Source organism: Dendrobates tinctorius, unplaced genomic scaffold, assembly GCF_039654945.1.
Source record: "Dendrobates tinctorius isolate UK_male_01 unplaced genomic scaffold, ASM3965494v1 ptg000171l, whole genome shotgun sequence".
Lineage (NCBI taxonomy): Eukaryota > Metazoa > Chordata > Amphibia > Anura > Dendrobatidae > Dendrobates > Dendrobates tinctorius.
In genome coordinates this window covers 2,224,346-2,242,140 of record NW_027361838.1, presented here as the reverse complement: position 1 = coordinate 2,242,140, position 17,795 = coordinate 2,224,346, and the positions used below count along the sequence as shown (strand labels likewise).

The following is a 17,795-nucleotide window of genomic DNA, read 5'->3' as shown; positions in this document are numbered from 1 at the left end:
CACTGCAGTATTTTGGCCTGACCTCAACAGGGCAGAGAAGTACGCCAATGCAGGAGCACGATGCCGGGGAGCGATGAAGCAAGCAGGAGGGTGGCGTTGCAATGAGATGGGAGGCACCAGACCCAGACCTGCGCACCCATCGGACCGGACCGCACCAGACCGCCCCACCCCCGGTTTAGTATAATAAAAGTTATTTTTATTAACTTTCAGGCCAGACCGGGAGCTTATCTACAGCATTATAGAATGCTGTATATAAGCCCTGAAAGGCAGTGGCCGCATCTTATAGTGGCCAAAACAGGTGACAGGTTGCCTTTAAAGACGGATGTCTTACATAGTCACCTTTATAAAAGACTCCTGTCAACAGACTTAATTAATCAGTCAGACTCTAACCTCCACAACATGGGCAAGACCAAAAGGCTTTATAAGGATGTCAGGGACAAGATCATAGACCTGCACAAAGCTGGAATGGGCTACAAAACCATAAGTAAGATGTTGGGTGAGAAGGAGACAACTGTTGGTGCAATAGTAAGAAAATGGAAGAAATTCAAAATGACTATCAATCGACATCGATCTGGGGCACCATGCAAATTCTGACCTCGTGGGGTATCTTTGATCATGAGGAAGGTGAGCAATCAGCCTAAAGCTACACGAGAGGAACTTGTTAATGATCTCAAGGCAGTTGGGACCACAGTCACCAAGAAACACATTGCTAACACATTACGCCGTAAAGGTTTAAAATCCTGCAGTGCCCGCAAGGTCCCCCTGCTCATGAAGGCACATTTGTATGCCCGTCTGAAATTTGCCAATGAACACCTGGATGGTTCTGTGAGTGAATGGGAGAAGGTGCTGTGGTTAGATGAGACAAAAATTGAGGTCTTTTGGCATTAACTCAACTTGTTGTGTTTGGAGGAAGAGAAATGCTGCCTATGACCCAAAGAACACCGTCCCCACTGTCAAGCATGGAGGTGGAAATATTATGTTTTGGGGATGTTTCTCTGCTAAGGGCATAGGACTACTTCTCCGCATGAATGGGAGAATGGATGGAGCCATCTATCGTAAAATTCTGAGTGACAACCTCCTTCCCTCCGCCAGGACATTAAAAATGGGTCGTGGCTCAGTCTTCCAGCACGAAAATGACCCAAAACATACAGCCAAGGCAACAAAGGAGTGGGTCAAAAAGAAGCACGTGAAGGTCATGGAGTCGTCTAGCCACTCTCCAGACATTAATCCCATAGAAAAGTTATGGAGGGAGTTGAAGCTCCGAGTTGCCAAGAGACAGCCTCAAAATCTTAGTGATTTAGAGATGATATGCAAAGAGGAGTGGACCAAAATTCCTCCTGACATGTGCGCAAACCTCATCATCAACTACAAAAAAACGTCTGACTGCTGTGCTTGCCAACAAGGGTTTTGACACCAAGTATGAAGCCTTGTTTGCTGGAGGGATCAAATACTTATTTCTCACTGCAAAATGCAAATAAATTTATATAATTTATACAATGTGATTTTCTGAATTTTATTTTTGATATCCTATCTCTCAATGTTAAAACTAACCTAACCTTAGTGGCCAAACTTGCAAAATCAGCACGAAATCAAATACTTATTTCCCCCAAAATATATATATATATCCACCTTCCATTTGAGGATGCCCCACAGATGGACAATAGGGTTTAGGTCTGGAGACATGCTAGGCCAGTCTAGCACCTTTAACCTCAGTTTCATTAGCAAGACAGTGGTCGTCTTGGAGGTGTGTTTGGGGTCGTTATCATGTTGGCATACTGCCCTGCAGACCAGTTTTCGAAGGGAAGTGATCATGCTCTGCTTCAGTATATCACAGTATTTGTTGGCATTCATGGTTCCCTCAATGAACTATAGCTCCCCACAGCTGGCAACACTTATGCAGCCCCAAACCATGAGACGCCCACCACCATGCTTGACTTTGTATTTCTCAAATAGTTGCCACCACACACACTTGACACCATCTGAACCAAATATATTTATCTTGGTCTCATCAGACAACAAGACATGATTCCAGTAATCCATGTCCTTAGGCTACTTTCACACATCAGGTTTTCGCCGTCAGGCGCGTTCCGGCGTCATGCCGGATCCGGCAAATGTTTTGTAAAACCGGATGTGACGGATCCGGTTTTCTGCCGGATCCGTCTTGCGCATGACAGCCAAAACCGGATCCGTCTCATCCGGTTTTCGATCCATTTTTCGACGGATTACGCCGGATCCGGTTTTTAAAAACGCCCCTTGTGGCCTTCCGAACGGGATTGGCTACTGAAAAACTATATATACCGTGTTCCTACAGCCCTTCTTTGACAGGTTGTAGAGGAGAAAGTGCAGTTTGGAGAAAAGAGCAAGTGACTGGCGAAGATGGATGTTGTGATTGGAAATATTTTGAAGAATTTGGCGGATTTTACAGCGGAGTCGAATCGTTTGAGGGTGATTGTTCTGGAGAAGGAGAGAGCGAGACAGCAGCGCATCAGGCATCGTAGACGACGTTTGTGGATCCACCCCATCACAGCCAAGAGAATGACGTGTGGGGTATATTCTACACTCTGCATGGACCTTAGACGAAACCTGGAGAAATTTTTGGGATATGTTCGGATGAAAATGGAGAATTTTGATTACTTGGTGGAGCGCATTGCACACCTCATAAGAAAATCGGACACCTATTGCCGCTTCTCTGTTTCATCCGCATTGGATATGCTCGCATCAGAGCACACTTTCACTGCAATCTTGTTGGTGGTAGTTTGTATCTCCAAGTGTTATAGCTGAGTTTTGGTATGTAATGCTGTTATTTTAAACTAATTGATTGTTTTTTAATTCCCCACAGATTTCTTGCAACTGGAGAATCCCTTTCGTCACTGCATTTCCAGTACAGACTCGGGATTTCCACCATATCTGGAATAGTGAAGCACACATGCCGTGCACTGTGGGACTCCTTAGCTGAAGAGTTTTTACCAGAGCCCACAACAGAGAGGTGGATTGAAATTTCTGAAAAGTTTCTACAGATATGTCAGTTTCCGAACTGCTTGGGCGCTGTGGACGGGAAACATATCCACATTGTAAAGCCAGCCGGATAGGGATCGGAATATTTCAATTACAAGAAATATTTTTCAATTGTCCTCATGGCCATCGCTGACGCGGAATACAAATTTATTGCTGTTGATATTGGGGCCTATGGTCGCTCAAATGACTCTCAAGTTTTCAAACTGTCTGCCATGGGGCGTAAACTGTATGGAAACACCTTCCAGTTCCCATCCTCTAGACCGCTGCCGCAAACATCTGGTCCACTTATGCCATTTGTCTGTGTAGGGGATGAAGCCTTCCAGCTGTCAGAACACCTTTTGAAACCGTACGGTAGCAGAGGATTGTCAAGAACAAAACGCATTTTTAATTACCGCCTCACAAGAGCAAGAAGAATGGTTGAATGTACCTTTGGTATTCTAACAGCCAAATGGCGGGTCCTATTGACTGCGATCAACCTCAAGACAGAAACTGTGGACGAGGTGATCAAAGCTTGCGTGGTACTCCACAATTTTGTTATCTGCAAGGAACCCATTTCCATTGAGGACACCTCTGAAGAAACCACCTTGCAAGATTACCAGGACATTACCACTAGAAGTTCTGTGACGGTTTCAATAATTTTGCACTATACTTTATGTCACCTCAAGGCAGAGTTCACTGGCAGGATGACAGAGTGTGAAAGATTTGTGCCCTTAACCAAACTTGTGTACCTTCTGTACCAACAGTATATACCTTTGCCAACCAAAGTTGGCTATCTTGTCATGGTCTTAGTATTTTTACCTTTAGGCCACAGGTGTGTACCTGGTTGTGTTTTATGCAAAGTATTTCAACTTTTAATAAAAGTTGTGTACATTGTTAGGAAATCACCAACAATAAACACAACTTTTTAGGTGAAATACTTTGCTTCAAACACAACCAGGAACACAACTGTGGCAAAAAGCTAAAATTTACCCACAGTTATATACCTGGTTTTGAATACCTTTTTACCTTTTAAATACCCTGTATTTAACCTTTTTTTAAACATATTTCGCCGCAGAAAGAAATGACAGACAACCGGTGTAAACGATAATTTAACTTTTATTTAAAAATTTTTTTTTTTTGTAAACTGTTTTTAAAGTTAAAAAAAACTTTTTTAAGAAAGGTTTGAAACCATAAAACTGGTCATTTTTATTAAAATACACACATTATAAATTGGTGTAGTGTGGGGTGGAAATACTGCTGGAGGGGCTGTGGGACACTTCGACACTGGGAGTGTGGAGAGAGGACTGGGATCGTGGTGGGGAAGGAACAGTTAGAGGTGGAGGTGTGGAAAAAGCTAGAGAATGGGTGGACATGTGGGAGGCAGAAGAGGTGGTGGGTGGTGGAGTGGAGGGTTGGGCAGGGACTGTAGGAGCAGATGATGTTGATGGAAAGTTGTATGGGGACGGAGTTTGGTACGGGGAAGGAGTTTGGTACGGGACATGTTGCTGGAAGTGGGGAGATGTCTGGTACTGGGGAGGTTGCTGGTACTGGGGAGGTTGCTGGTACTGGGGAGGTTGCTGGTACTGGGGAGGTGGCTGGTATGTAATAAGAGGGGGAGGATGGAAAGTGGCTGGAGGGGGTGTAGGTGGAGGAACTACTGGGGTGGGAGGAGGAGGTTGGGAGGTAACGTGCTGGAGAGCACCGTGGCACGAATGCATTACATGCATCTGCTGGCTAGGAGAGAGCGTTTTCATGCGCTCCACAACAGACCTGAAAAAGGTGTGGTTTGGCGAAGATCTTGCTTCTGATCTGGAGTTGATCTGCTGAAAGCCTGCGGAAATTTGCTCTGACAAGACTTTTAGACAGTTCTGGAAAGATGCATTCAGAAGCAAGAACTCTGGCGCATAAGTCTTTTCCTGACCCCTCTGCCGCTGCCGCCCAGTACCCGCAGGTGTACTAGAGGTGGCAGGGGCAGAAGGGTGGGGTAAAGGGAAAGCGATCTCCTCACCAGCAGCTTCATGTAATGTTGTCGGCCACGATGCTCCTGCGCTGGTGGATGGGACAGATGGCTGTAATGTGTGGGAAGGTGCAGATGTACCGGGGCGGTCGAAGTGTCCCTCGGTGCAGGTCTCCTCAGGGATTGCCTCAGAAGGGTCCAATCGTGCAGGCTCCCGAGTGCTGCTCACCGTGCTGTGGAATAAAGAGAAAAAAAAACAATTAAAATAGTGACATGGCATGGCCCTGGCTGAAAAATTTTTTTTACATCTAAACAATTTTTTTTTTACATGTGGTGTGTAATATTTACCTTCTGGTGACCATTGTATCCCGGAGGAACGACAGGGCTCGTGCGTACTTGTACTTGCTCCTGCGTCCTCCAGATCCACTCGGGGCCCGCATCTCTTTATTGAACTCCTTCTTGAAACGATCCCTCACAGACCGCCACCGCTTCACAATTCTGTCCCCTGAAACGAGAAAGGACAAAGTGGTTAGTATACAACATCAGTGTTTCCCAAACTCCAGTTCTCATGGTCACCAGGGGTCATGTTTTCAGGATTTCCATAGTAAATAGAAATCCTGAACACATGATCCGTGGGGACCAAGAGGACTGGAGTTCGGGAAACACTGGTTTACATCAAGCAACCGGTACTGTATATACTTACGCTCTTTAATCTGGGCCCGAGCATCGAGGTCCTACCAGCGGTCCACAAGGAGCGAACAGATTTCCTCCCAGAGCTGTCGGGTAACAATCAGGTCAGCATGGCGGCGGTCAGCCATATTCCATAGCGGCTCCCTTTCTCTGAGGAGATCGATGAGGTGGTCCACATCAATTCCTCCATCCTCACCGTAAGAGTCGGGAGCACGCTGTGAAGGCTGTTAAAGTAAAATAGAAAAATAGCAAAATTAGTCACCACACTTTAAGACATGAAATAAAAAGTGTACCAAAATTTAACTTAAATATTATACTTACACGCTGGTGACCGCCGCGTTGCTGTCGCCGACGACCCTGGGAGGCACTGCGAGGACCTCTTGGCCGAGCACCAGATTGGGAAGACTAGAGAAGAAAAGAAAAAAATTTATGTGTTTGGATGTTGGCATATTTGTTTGCTGTGTGATGTCTGCGGTACATTGTTTTCTATGTGTTGTGTGTAGTGTGATGTTGTGTTTCTGCGTTTGATGAAAAAATCTTACCAATTGTGAGCCCACTACAGGTGTCTGTCCACCCCTTCCTTCTTCTTCTGGGAGCTCCTCTTCAGCTTGTGATTCCTGTTTTGAAATAAAAGGCAATGAATAGACATATATTACAGAGATGATGGATTTTGGAAATAAAAACTTACCATCAAACGCTGACGATGCGAGGGAGGGCTCCCAGAAGAAGATGTGGTGTCCTCCTGCTGGCCAGACTCCATGGCTGTGGGTGGTGCTGCTGCTGCTGCCAGTGCTGTTGCTGCTGCTGCTGCATCTCTTGGGCGGCTGTTGAATAAAGAGAAACAAAGGGCCAATGAATATCTTGATATTCCATGGCCCTAGTTTTGAGGAATGGGGGATTTGATAATTACCGTCTCTCATCTGCTGCTGGACTCCCCTCCCGTTGTTCAGCATGTTCCCTTTGCTGCTCCATTTGGGGTGGTGGTGGTGCTGATGGTGCTGCAGTGGTCTCCTGCCTTCTCCTGCGCCTGGTTCCTGTCTTGGGTGGCATGTTGGGTGTGGCTGAGTGTCCCACTGTCATGCTTTTATATATGTGAGCTGTGGGCAGAGCTACTGAGCATGCTCAGACCCAAAAAACCGGATCCGGCCACTGGATCCAGCTTTCGCCGGATTCGGCGCATTGCGGCGCTCATAGACTTTCATTGTGTGAAAAAGCCGGAAGCGCCGGATCCGGTGGGTCCGGCTTTTTCGCCGGAGACAAAAAACGTTACAGTTGCCGTTTTTTCCAGACGCCGGATTGCAACACATTGCCGGATCCTGCGAAAACGGGACGAAACGCATGGCCATCCGGCGCGATCCGGCGCAAATGCTTGTCAATGGGGGGGAAACCAGATCCGGCATTGCATTTCGCCGGATCCGGTTTTTGTCAAAAGAGCCGGATGGCGCCTGACGGCGAAAACCTGATGTGTGAAAGAGGCCTTAGTCTGCGTGTCTTCAACAAACTGTTTGCAGGCTTTCTTGTGCATCATCTTTAGAAGAGGCTTCCTTCTGGAATGATAGACATGCAGAACAATTTGATGCAGTGTGCAGAGTATGGTCTGAGCACTGACAGGCTGACCCCAACCCCTTTAACCTCTGCAGCAATGCTGGCAGTACTCATACATCAATTTTGAAAAGCCAACCTCTGGATATGATGCTGAGCACATGCATTCAACTTCTTTGGTCGACCATGGCGAGGCCAGTCCTGAGAGGAACCTGCCTTGTTAAAGCACTGTATGGTCATGGACAACCGTGCTGCAGATCAGGTTCAGGGTGTTGGCAAGGATCTTATAGCCTAAGGCCCAAGGTTATCTTTATTTAGAGCAACAAATCTTTTTTTTCAGATCCTCAGGCCAATATTTGCCATGCAGTGCAATGCTGAACTTCCAGTGACCAGTATGACAGAGTGTGAGAATGATAACACCAAATTTTACACACCTGCTCCCCATTCACACCTAAGACCTTGTAACACTAATGAGTCACATAACACTAGGCAGGGGAAATGGCTGATTGGGCAAAATTTGGCCATTTTAATCTATGGGGTGTACTCATTTTTGTTGAAAGCAGTTTAGATATTAATGGCTGTGTGTTGAGTTATTTAGATGGCACGCCTATATATAATAGACCAACATGGAGCCTCAGCAGGTCTCACCCAGTTTCGCTCATGTTACTGGAACTCCTTTTGAACAGTTATTGCAGAGTGGTTCCATCGGTTCGGCCAGGGAGGTAGTCATGGCTGAGATTTACAGCCCAGCCACGCCCTGGCCTCCCCTCACATACACATCACAGTTCTCTGTCAGCATACCTGTTGCTCCATTCTTCTCACATTCAGGGCTTTCCCTGGGTAGCTGTATACTTTTCCATAAATTTTGGTACATACAGAGTCACAGTCTAATTCCAACTTTAAACAAGAAACTTTACTCTTATACATTCTCAGTCCGTTCACTTCAGTTACAGCATATACGTCAGCTAACACACAGTTTGCCTTCTTCTCTTTCCCTATATCTCACTGTCACCTTCCAGAACGGTCCAGGGTCATCCCGTCCCAGTCAGCATCACAGAATCCACCCTGTCCAGCTTCGCTATCTTTGGGAGTTCACCTGTCCGTTTCGCCCCAGACAAAAGGGCATCTGCCCACATAGCAAGCTGCCACATGATGCCTTAATAAAGCCTGCCCTGCTGCAAACTCTGTTATTCTCTTTGGCCCTCTGGCCCGGAACGGCTGAGCTACTATCTTCACAATGTTATGGGGCTGACTGCCCTGTCAGGGCTCCCCTAGCCCAACTGACTAAAATGTCGGATGCTCCCCGGCTTAACCACAGTTAGCCCCTACTACATTTAACTATATACATCCTGAGCATAACTCTGCCCCCATCTAGAGGACTAAATAGGGTACTGCACTTTCCCTACCATAAAGCAATATAACAATATACATTTGTAAAACCATACATTAATATATGGACATCTCCTACTATATATACAAGACGGTCTTTTTAACCTCTTACACTATGACCCCATTTTGGGTGCTTTCAGCTATTAGTGGTCAGTATGGGTACTCTTTCCAGTCTGCATTTACACACCCCTATATGCAGGACCCTCTGAACCATTTCTGTGAATGGATAAGATGATCTTCACTGATCATTGAACGTTGAGCGCTCATGACCCTGGTGCATGTTTATCAGTTGCCCTTTCTTCGGCTACTTTTGGTAAGTGCTACTCATTGCATATTGAGAATGTACCATGTTGTCATTGTATTGGGAGAATATTATTCACTTCCCCTGACAGTTATTTTAATGTTCTGGCTGTGTACAATATAAATTAAATGTATCTTATTAAGAATGAATATGTAGCTAATGCAACTTCAAAATTATTGTAAGGAAAAATATCAATTTCCAGAAGATCACAATATACCGTATATGACTCGTGGCTTAGAGGAACACGCCGGTAACACCTATTTGGATTGTGATGACACATGTTTGCATTTAGGCAACCTGTTTCTGACCCCAGACGTTCACGACAAAACAAACCTACATGATAATTATGACATGGAAAAGTGCAACATACCTTATCTATGCAGCATTATTGTGGAAAATTTATTTTACCATATATTATCGGAAAACTGTCAAAACTGCTACAGTAATCCCAGATATTACCGGAAACCCCACTGCAATTCTTTTATACTATTGGAATCTTCTCTGTACTACTTACATTCTTCTAAATATATTCAATCTCCATTTACAAAATTATAGTCAGGTTAGGAGAGTTCACATGAGAGTTGTCATTATATTTTTTTTTGTTCTGTGATAGGAAAAGAAAATAGAAAAATATAAAGTAATGAATCCAACAAATGGACACCAAAAGAACCTGAAGGACCCACTAATGAAGTGCGTTGACTTTTGTCTTAGCCTCCGATATCTTTTGGGGAGGAAAGATGCTGCATGATGTGCTGTTCTACCAGTCAAATGTGACAACATCCGTCATGAAGCCTCTGACATAGATGTGAGCTTAGCCTAAGAGTCAGGCTTGGACTGGCCCACAGGAGAATCCTCTGGTGGGCCCCTGCGCAAGAGTGCGCCCTCTTACATGAGCAGGGCTTGGCACTATACACTTGAATCACCATGTACACAAGGAAGCATCATATTCATCTAACAATCAACCCAGCTCATTGTTCCATAAATTTGTGAATGAGGGTAATGTCACATCTGCATGCAGCTGAAAAATGGGCCCCTGGAGTTGGTCACTAGTGGGCCATTGGCACACAGGTCCGACACTGCTGAAGAATCGTTCGGATGTCTGATTTACGAGAAAAAAAGACTGATTATTCTGATCAGACTTTGATCAGAGTGTGGTATGAATGTAATCCGTTTATCTCGTACTTACAGAAAAATAGAAAAGTTTCTCCACCTTCTAATATGTGACTGTAAAATTTGGCTTCCGCGTGCAGTCCAATTTTTCACAGACCTATTGACTATTATGTTCTGAAAATCGAACGTCTCTTCACAATTTTCCATGGACTGCATAAAATCACTGACATGTGAATGGCCCCATAGACTATCACAGGTACAAATACCATCCGGGAAAACTACATATAGCACTAATCCATGAAATTAGGGCGTCTGAAGGAGCCCTTAAGGGTCACACATACCAGATTCGTGACATTAAGAGTAAGACGTGGGGAAACCCGCACCAACCTCTCCGCGCCAAGTGGTGCAGATCTGGCAGATAATTTAACTGTGAAAACAAGTGATGGTGTAAATGCTAAACATCCCGCTGCACTCACCTCTGCTGGCGATCTTGTGGCAGCACTCGCTTTTCAACCAATCTCTGTATACCCAGCCCAACGGTGTCTGGTCACATGTGACCGCTGCTGCCTGTAAATGGCTGCTAATGAGACGTCAATGCTGGAGGTGTAGAGACACAATTCTACTTTGTTGTGTGGATTTTAACTTCACCACTGCCCTCAGTGCGTGAAATCCACAACAAAATCCACAATCAATCTGACCCCCCGCGAGTTAAGAAATCCACAATACAGGTGGAAAAAAGTCATCCACAATATTGCTAGTATATTCCAATGCAGATCGTCTGTCTAATAGTCAAAAAACATCACGAAACAATCACTGACCTCAGGGAGACCAGTCAAAGAATACACTGCGGCAGCCGGCAAAGGCGCTCAATCAGTGAAATCCTAGGTGCATCGCTCCCTGGGAAATACGAATATGCAAATAAAGTCCGTGGAGCCTCATTTAAGAGTCTCAAACACGGGACTAGGCAGATCTTGCTCCAGGGAAGGACCCAGCCAAGGGGTGGCTCCTTTCGGAAACCACCATTACCAGCATATTAAGTGGCCCTTTAAGTCAATATCCAGCTCTTTACGAGTTTACAAAGATGACAAGGGAAATACCAAGGCCAAGTATCCATCCACAGACAGTTGTTTCGGGGTGTTGCCCCTCATCAGTGTGGAGTAGGATTCTGGCTAGGTGGGAGCAATGCCTAGTAGACCAACATCACGAAACAATCACTGACCTCAGGGAGACCAGTCAACGAAAACACTGCGGCAGCCGGCAAAGGCGCTCAATCAGTGAAATCCTAGGTGCATTGCTCCCTGGGAAATACGAATATGCAAATAAAGTCCGTGGAGCCTCATTTAAGAGTCTCAAACACGGGACTAGCCAGATCTTGCTCCAGGGAAGGACCCAGCCAAGGGGTGGCTCCTTTCGGAAACCACCATTACCACCATATTAAGTGGCCCTTTAAGTCAATATCCAGCTCTTTACGAGTTTACAAAGATGACAAGGGAAATACCAAGGCCAAGTATCAATCCACAGACAGTTGTTTCGGGGTGTTGCCCCTCATCAGTGTGGAGTAGGATTCTGGCTAGGTGGGAACAATGCCTAGTAGACCAACGTCATGAAACAATCACTGACCTCAGGGAGACCAGTCAACGAAAACACTGCGGCAGCCGGCAAAGGCGCTCAATCAGTGAAATTCTAGGTGCATTGCTCCCTGGGAAATACGAATATGCAAATAAAGTCCGTGGAGCCTCATTTAAGAGTCTCAAACACGGGACTAGCCAGATCTTGCTCCAGGGAAGGACCCAGCCAAGGGGTGGCTCCTTTCGGAAACCACCATTACCACCATATTAAGTGGCCCTTTAAGTCAATATCCAGCTCTTTACGAGTTTACAAAGATGACAAGGGAAATACCAAGGCCAAGTATCCATCAACAGACAGTTGTTTCGGGGTGTTGCCCCTCATCAGTGTGGAGTAGGATTCTGGCTAGGTGGGAGCAATGCCTAGTAGACCAACATCACGAAACAATCACTGACCTCAGGGAGACCAGTCAACGAAAACACTGCGGCAGCCGGCAAAGGCGCTCAATCAGTGAAATCCTAGGTGCATTGCTCCCTGGGAAATACGAATATGCAAATAAAGTCCGTGGAGCCTCATTTAAGAGTCTCAAACACGGGACTAGCCAGATCTTCCTCCAGGGAAGGACCCAGCCAAGGGGTGGCTCCTTTCGGAAACCACCATTACCACCATATTAAGTGGCCCTGTAAGTCCTTCCCTGGAGAAAGATCTGGCTAGTCCCGTGTTTGAGACTCTTAAATGAGGCTCCACGGACTTTATTTGCATAAAAGTCTAAAAAAAGAACATCCACAGCAATCTCGGTACATGTGAATGTACCAAAATAAGAATCTTGAAGCAGAATAACAATTACCGGTAGCCATTTATTTATTTAAAGAGATTGACCACTTCTTAGATATTGAGTCTATCGTAAGGATAGGTCATCAATATCAGAACAGTGAAGGTTCAACACCCAGCACCCGCACTGATCAGCTGTTCACCGTGCCGCTGCAGGACGGATGTGAACGATGCACGGAGCCGCAGCAACGCGGCTCCACAATCTAGTGGCTTTTCCTTGGTGCTGCAGCTAAGCTCCCATTAACTTCAATAAGAGCAGAGCCTTAGTACCCCAAACAGCCACTGCACAGTATATGGAGCGGTGGGGTTTCAGCTCTGCAGACTGTGTACGTTTCTCCACCACAGGAGCTGTAAACCACTAATCCTAAGGCTAGGCCATCAATATCTAGGAAGTGAGCAACTCCTTTAATTGTGTGTTTGTGCCTATGTAAAAATGTGTCTGTGTATTATGTGCATGGATGCTTGTGCATAATGTGTGCACGTACATGAATGTTTGTGTAGGTGTTGCTGTTTGTATAAAGATGTCAATGTGTGTATATATTGTGTGTGTACATAGAGATATAGTGTGTGTGAACAGATATATAGTGTGTGTGTGTATATAGATATGTGTGTTTGTATATAGATATATAGTGTGTGTATTTAGATATATAGTGTGTATATAGACATAATGTGTGTTTGTATGGATATAATTGTGTAATGTTTTCATAAATGTCAGTGTTTAATCTTAGATACCTGTGTACAAAGTGTGATGTGTATGTGTATAGATAGTTGTGCTCAGAGGTTTCCATACCCTTGCAGAATTTTTGCTTTCTTGGCCTTTTTTTCAGAGAATATGAGTGATTGATAACACCAAAACCTTTTCTCCGCTCATGGTTAGTGGTTGGGTGAAGCCATTTATCGTAAAACTACTGTGTTTTTCTCTTTTTAAATCATAATGACAACCCAAAACATCCAAATGACCCTGATCAAAAGTTAACATATCCTGGTGATTTTGGCCTGATAACATGCACAGAAGTTGACACAAATGGGTGTAAATGACTACTAAAGGTAACATCCTCACCTGTGACCTGTTAGCTTGTAATCAGTGTCTGGGCTTAAAAGCTGAGCAAGTTTCTGGGATCCAGACAGACTCTTGCATCCTTTATCCAGCCACCGACGTTTCTGGATTGTGAGTCATGGGGAAAGCAAAAGAATTGTCAACGAATCTATGGGAAAAGGTAGTTGAACTATATAAAACAGGAAAGGGAGACAAAATGATATCCAAGGAATTGATAATGCCAGTCAGCAGTGTTCAAACTGTGATTAACAAATGGAAAATCAGGGGCTCTGTAAAAACAAAACCACAGTCAGGCAGACCAACAAGAATTTCATCCGCAACTGCCAAGAAAAATGGGTTGCATGGTCGAGTCGTCATTACTGCGCAAATGCCACAAAGTATCTTGCCTACAATATGCAAAACAGCACGGAGACAAGCCTCAAAACTTCTGGAACAAGGTAATTTGGAGTGATGAGATCAAAATTGAACTTTTTGGCCACAACCATAAACGTTAAATTTGGAGAGAGGTCAACAAGGCCTATGATGAAAGGAACACCATTCCTACTGTAAAGCATGGAGGTCGATCGCTGATGTTTGGGGATGTGTGAGCTACAAAGGCACAGGAAACTTGGTCAAAGTTGAAGGAAAGATGAATGCAGCACGTTATCCATAAATACTGGAGGCAAATTTGCAATGATCAGCCCGGAAGCTGCGCATGGGACGTACTTGGATGTTCCAACATGACAACGATCCAAAATACAAGGTCAAGTCGACCTGTCATTGGCTACAGCATCAGAAAGCGAAGGTTCTGGAGTGGCCATCTCAGTCTCCTGACCTCAATATCATTGAGCCACTGGGAAGATCTCAAGCGCACAGTTCCTGCTAGACAGCCCAGGAATTTACAGGAGCTGGACTTTTTGCTAAGAAGAGTAGGCAGCTTTACCATCAGAGAAAATAAAGAACCTCATCCACAACTACCACAAAAGACTTCAAGCTGTCATTGATGTTAGAAGGGGCAATACACAGTATTAAGAAATGGGGTATGTGAACTTTTGATCTGGGTCATTTGGATGTTTTGGGTTGTCAATATGATTTAAGAAGAGAAAACACAGCAGTTTGACAATAAATATCTTCACCCAACCACTAACCATGAGTGGAGAAAAAGTTTTTGTGTTATCATTCATATTCTCTGAAAAAAGGCCAAGAAAGCAAAAATTCTGCCGAGGTATGTAAAGTTTTGAGTACAACTGTATAGGGCACACTACGTGTCTATATATGGACAACTGTAACATGTCTGTATGTTTGTGTGTATATATATCCATGTCTGTGTGTTATGTTTATATGTTTGTACAGATATAGGCAGTGTATAGATGTAGGACACTCTGTGTCAGTGTAAAATGTATAATGCGTGGGCATTTTCTTCGTGCTTTACATGTCACATTTATGATATTTCTATGTTTCACAGAAAGAAAGAAAAAAGACAGAAAGAAAAAGGTAGAAAAAGAAAAAACAAGAAATGTGAAAAAAGAATGAAGTAAAAAAGACAAAAATAAGGAAGGAAAGAGAAAAGACTGAAAGACAGAAAGAAAGAAAAATAAGGAAAGAAGACTGAAAGAAAAATAAAGAAATAGAGAGAAAGAAAAAAAGTAGAAAAGAAAGAAAGAAGTAAGAGAAAGAAATTGAGAGAATGAGAGCTGAAAGAAAGAATGAAAAAGAAAGGAGTAGGGACAGAGGGAAAGCAGAGTGCCGGCAGACAGAGAGCAGAGTGTGGGCAGAGTGCGGACCGACGTAGAGCAGAGTGCGGGCAGACGGAGAGCAGGCGGAGAGCAGAGTGCGGGCAGGCGGAGAGCAGAGTGCGGGCAGACGGAGAGCAGAGTGCAGGCAGACGGAGAGCAGGCGGAGAGCAGAGTGCGGGCAGGCGGAGAGCAGAGTGCGGGCAGACGGAGAGCAGGCGGAGAGCAGAGTGCGGGCAGGCGGAGAGCAGAGTGCGGGCAGGCGGAGAGCATAGTGCGGGCAGGCGGAGAGCAGAGTGCGGGCAGGCGGACAGCAGAGTGCGGGCAGGCGGAGAGCAGAGTGCAGGCAGGCGGAGAGCAAAGTGCAGGCAGGCAAAGTGCAGAGTGCGGGCAGACGGAGAGCAGGCGGAGAGCAGAGTGCAGGCAGGCGGAGAGCAGAGTGCGGGCAGACGGAGAGCAGAGTGCGGGCAGACGGAGAGCAGGCGGAGAGCAGAGTGCGGGCAGACGGAGAGCAGAGTGCGGGCAGACGGAGAGCAGAGTGCGGGCAGACGGAGAGCAGGCGGAGAGCAGAGTGCGGGCAGGCGGAGAGCAGAGTGCAGGCAGGCGGAGAGCAGAGTGCGGGCAGACGGAGAGCAGGCGGAGAGCAGAGTGCGGGCAGGCGGAGAGCAGAGTGCGGGCAGACGGAGAGCAGAGTGCAGGCAGACGGAGAGCAGGCGGAGAGCAGAGTGCGGGCAGGCGGAGAGCAGAGTGCGGGCAGACGGAGAGCAGGCGGAGAGCAGAGTGCGGGCAGGCGGAGAGCAGAGTGCGGGCAGGCGGAGAGCATAGTGCGGGCAGGCGGAGAGCAGAGTGCGGGCAGGCGGAGAGCAGAGTGCGGGCAGGCGGACAGCAGAGTGCGGGCAGGCGGAGAGCAGAGTGCAGGCAGGCGGAGAGCAAAGTGCAGGCAGGCGGAGTGCAGAGTGCGGGCAGACGGAGAGCAGGCGGAGAGCAGAGTGCGGGCAGGCGGAGAGCAGAGTGCAGGCAGGCGGAGAGCAGAGTGCGGGCAGACGGAGAGCAGGCGGAGAGCAGAGTGCGGGCAGGCGGAGAGCAGAGTGCGGGCAGACGGAGAGCAGAGTGCGGGCAGACGGAGAGCAGAGTGCGGGCAGACGGAGAGCAGGCGGAGAGCAGAGTGCGGGCAGACGGAGAGCAGGCGGAGAGCAGAGTGCGGGCAGGCGGCAGTACCTGGATCGTGTGCCCCTGGGTGGAGGAGAGCACTGGTCCTCCTACCAGCTTACAGTACAGGTCCACCCTGCGCTGTGCGCCCCCGGCTCCGCTCGCCTCCTCGCCGCAGGTCGCCGTTGCCCGGATCTTGGCCCCTTCTGCCAGGTTGAAGGAAGGCGGGTGCAGGCTGAAGCCAGTGCTGACTGCTCCGAACTCCTGGCCGCGTCCCCCGTGCAGCCAGGAGAGCAGTGCGGATGCCAGTAACAGCGCCCCTGGCAGCCTGGTGCCAGTCCTCGCAGTGTGGCTCCAGGGGCAGGGCCGGGTCCGCAGCACCATGGTCAGGTGGAGACACTATCTCCCCGCAGCCAGTCACCGGCTCCTCCGCTCCCGAGCTGCTGTCAGCGCTGCAAAACAAAGCAGCAGCGAGGCTGCCCCTGGTGCCCAGCCCCGGGTGTGAGAGGAACGACACTCCCCCAGCAGCAACCTGCCCGCCCGGGTCACCTCGGCACAGGCTCTGCTGCCACAGCTACATCTGTGCTGCAGGTGGATGCTCTCTATTGTTCCCTGCTATCAGCCCATTAGGTTGGGCAGCGGGCGAGTGAAGACGTCAGTAATGTGTCTGCTCCGTCAGTAACGTGTCCGCTCCGTCAGTAACGCGTCCGCTCCGTCAGTAATGTGTCTGCTCCATCAGTAACGTGTCTGCTCCGTCAGTAACGCGTCCGCTCCGTCAGTAATGTGTCTGCTCCGTCAGTAACGTGTCCGCTCCGTCAGTAATGTGTCTGCTCCGTCAGTAACGTGTCCGCTCCGTCAGTAATGTGTCTGCTCCGTCAGTAACGTGTCTGCTCCGTCAGTAACGCGTCCGCTCCGTCAGTAATGTGTCTGCTCCATCAGTAACGTGTCTGCTCCGTCAGTAACGCGTCCGCTCCGTCAGTAATGTGTCTGCTCCATCAGTAACGTGTCCGCTCCGTCAGTAACGCGTCCGCTCCGTCAGTAATGTGTCTGCTCCATCAGTAACGTGTCTGCTCCGTCAGTACCACGCCCACTCCGTCAGTAACGTGCCCGCTCCGTCAGTACCGCGCCCACTCCGTCAGTAACACGCCCGCTCCGTCAGTAACGCGCCCGCTCCGTCAGTAACGCGTCCGCTCTGTCAGTAACGCGTCCACTCCGTCAGTAACGCGCCCGCTCCGTACCGTGCCCGCTCCATCAGTAATGTGCCCGCTCCGTCAGTAACGTGTCTGCTCCGTCAGTAACGTGCCCGCTCCATCAGTAACGTGACCTGGAACAGCCCCGCTCACCGAGGACTCCAGAAGGACGGTGCCAAGGCGATCATCCGAGACTTGCTGCCCCGCTCCAGCCCGCGGTCACTGCGGCCCCAGTAGAACCCGTGACCGCTGCCGCCTCCCCTCAGCCCGTGGCTGCGGCCTACCCGCGGTCACCCGCGGCCGCTGC

General features: G+C 47.6%; 1 protein-coding gene across 1 annotated transcript in view; it reads right to left on the bottom strand.

Annotated features, from left to right (window-relative positions):
- The window catches only part of LAMA3 (laminin subunit alpha 3), a 297,581-nt gene extending 280,635 nt beyond the window's left edge, over nucleotides 1–16,946 (bottom strand). Inside the window, exon 1 of the mRNA XM_073550824.1 lies at nucleotides 16,368–16,946. Within this exon, the coding sequence (XP_073406925.1) occupies nucleotides 16,368–16,682 (315 nt within the window). The 5' untranslated portion in view covers nucleotides 16,683–16,946. The remainder of the gene's footprint in view (nucleotides 1–16,367) is intronic.
- Nucleotides 16,947–17,795: the final 849 nt, after the last annotated feature.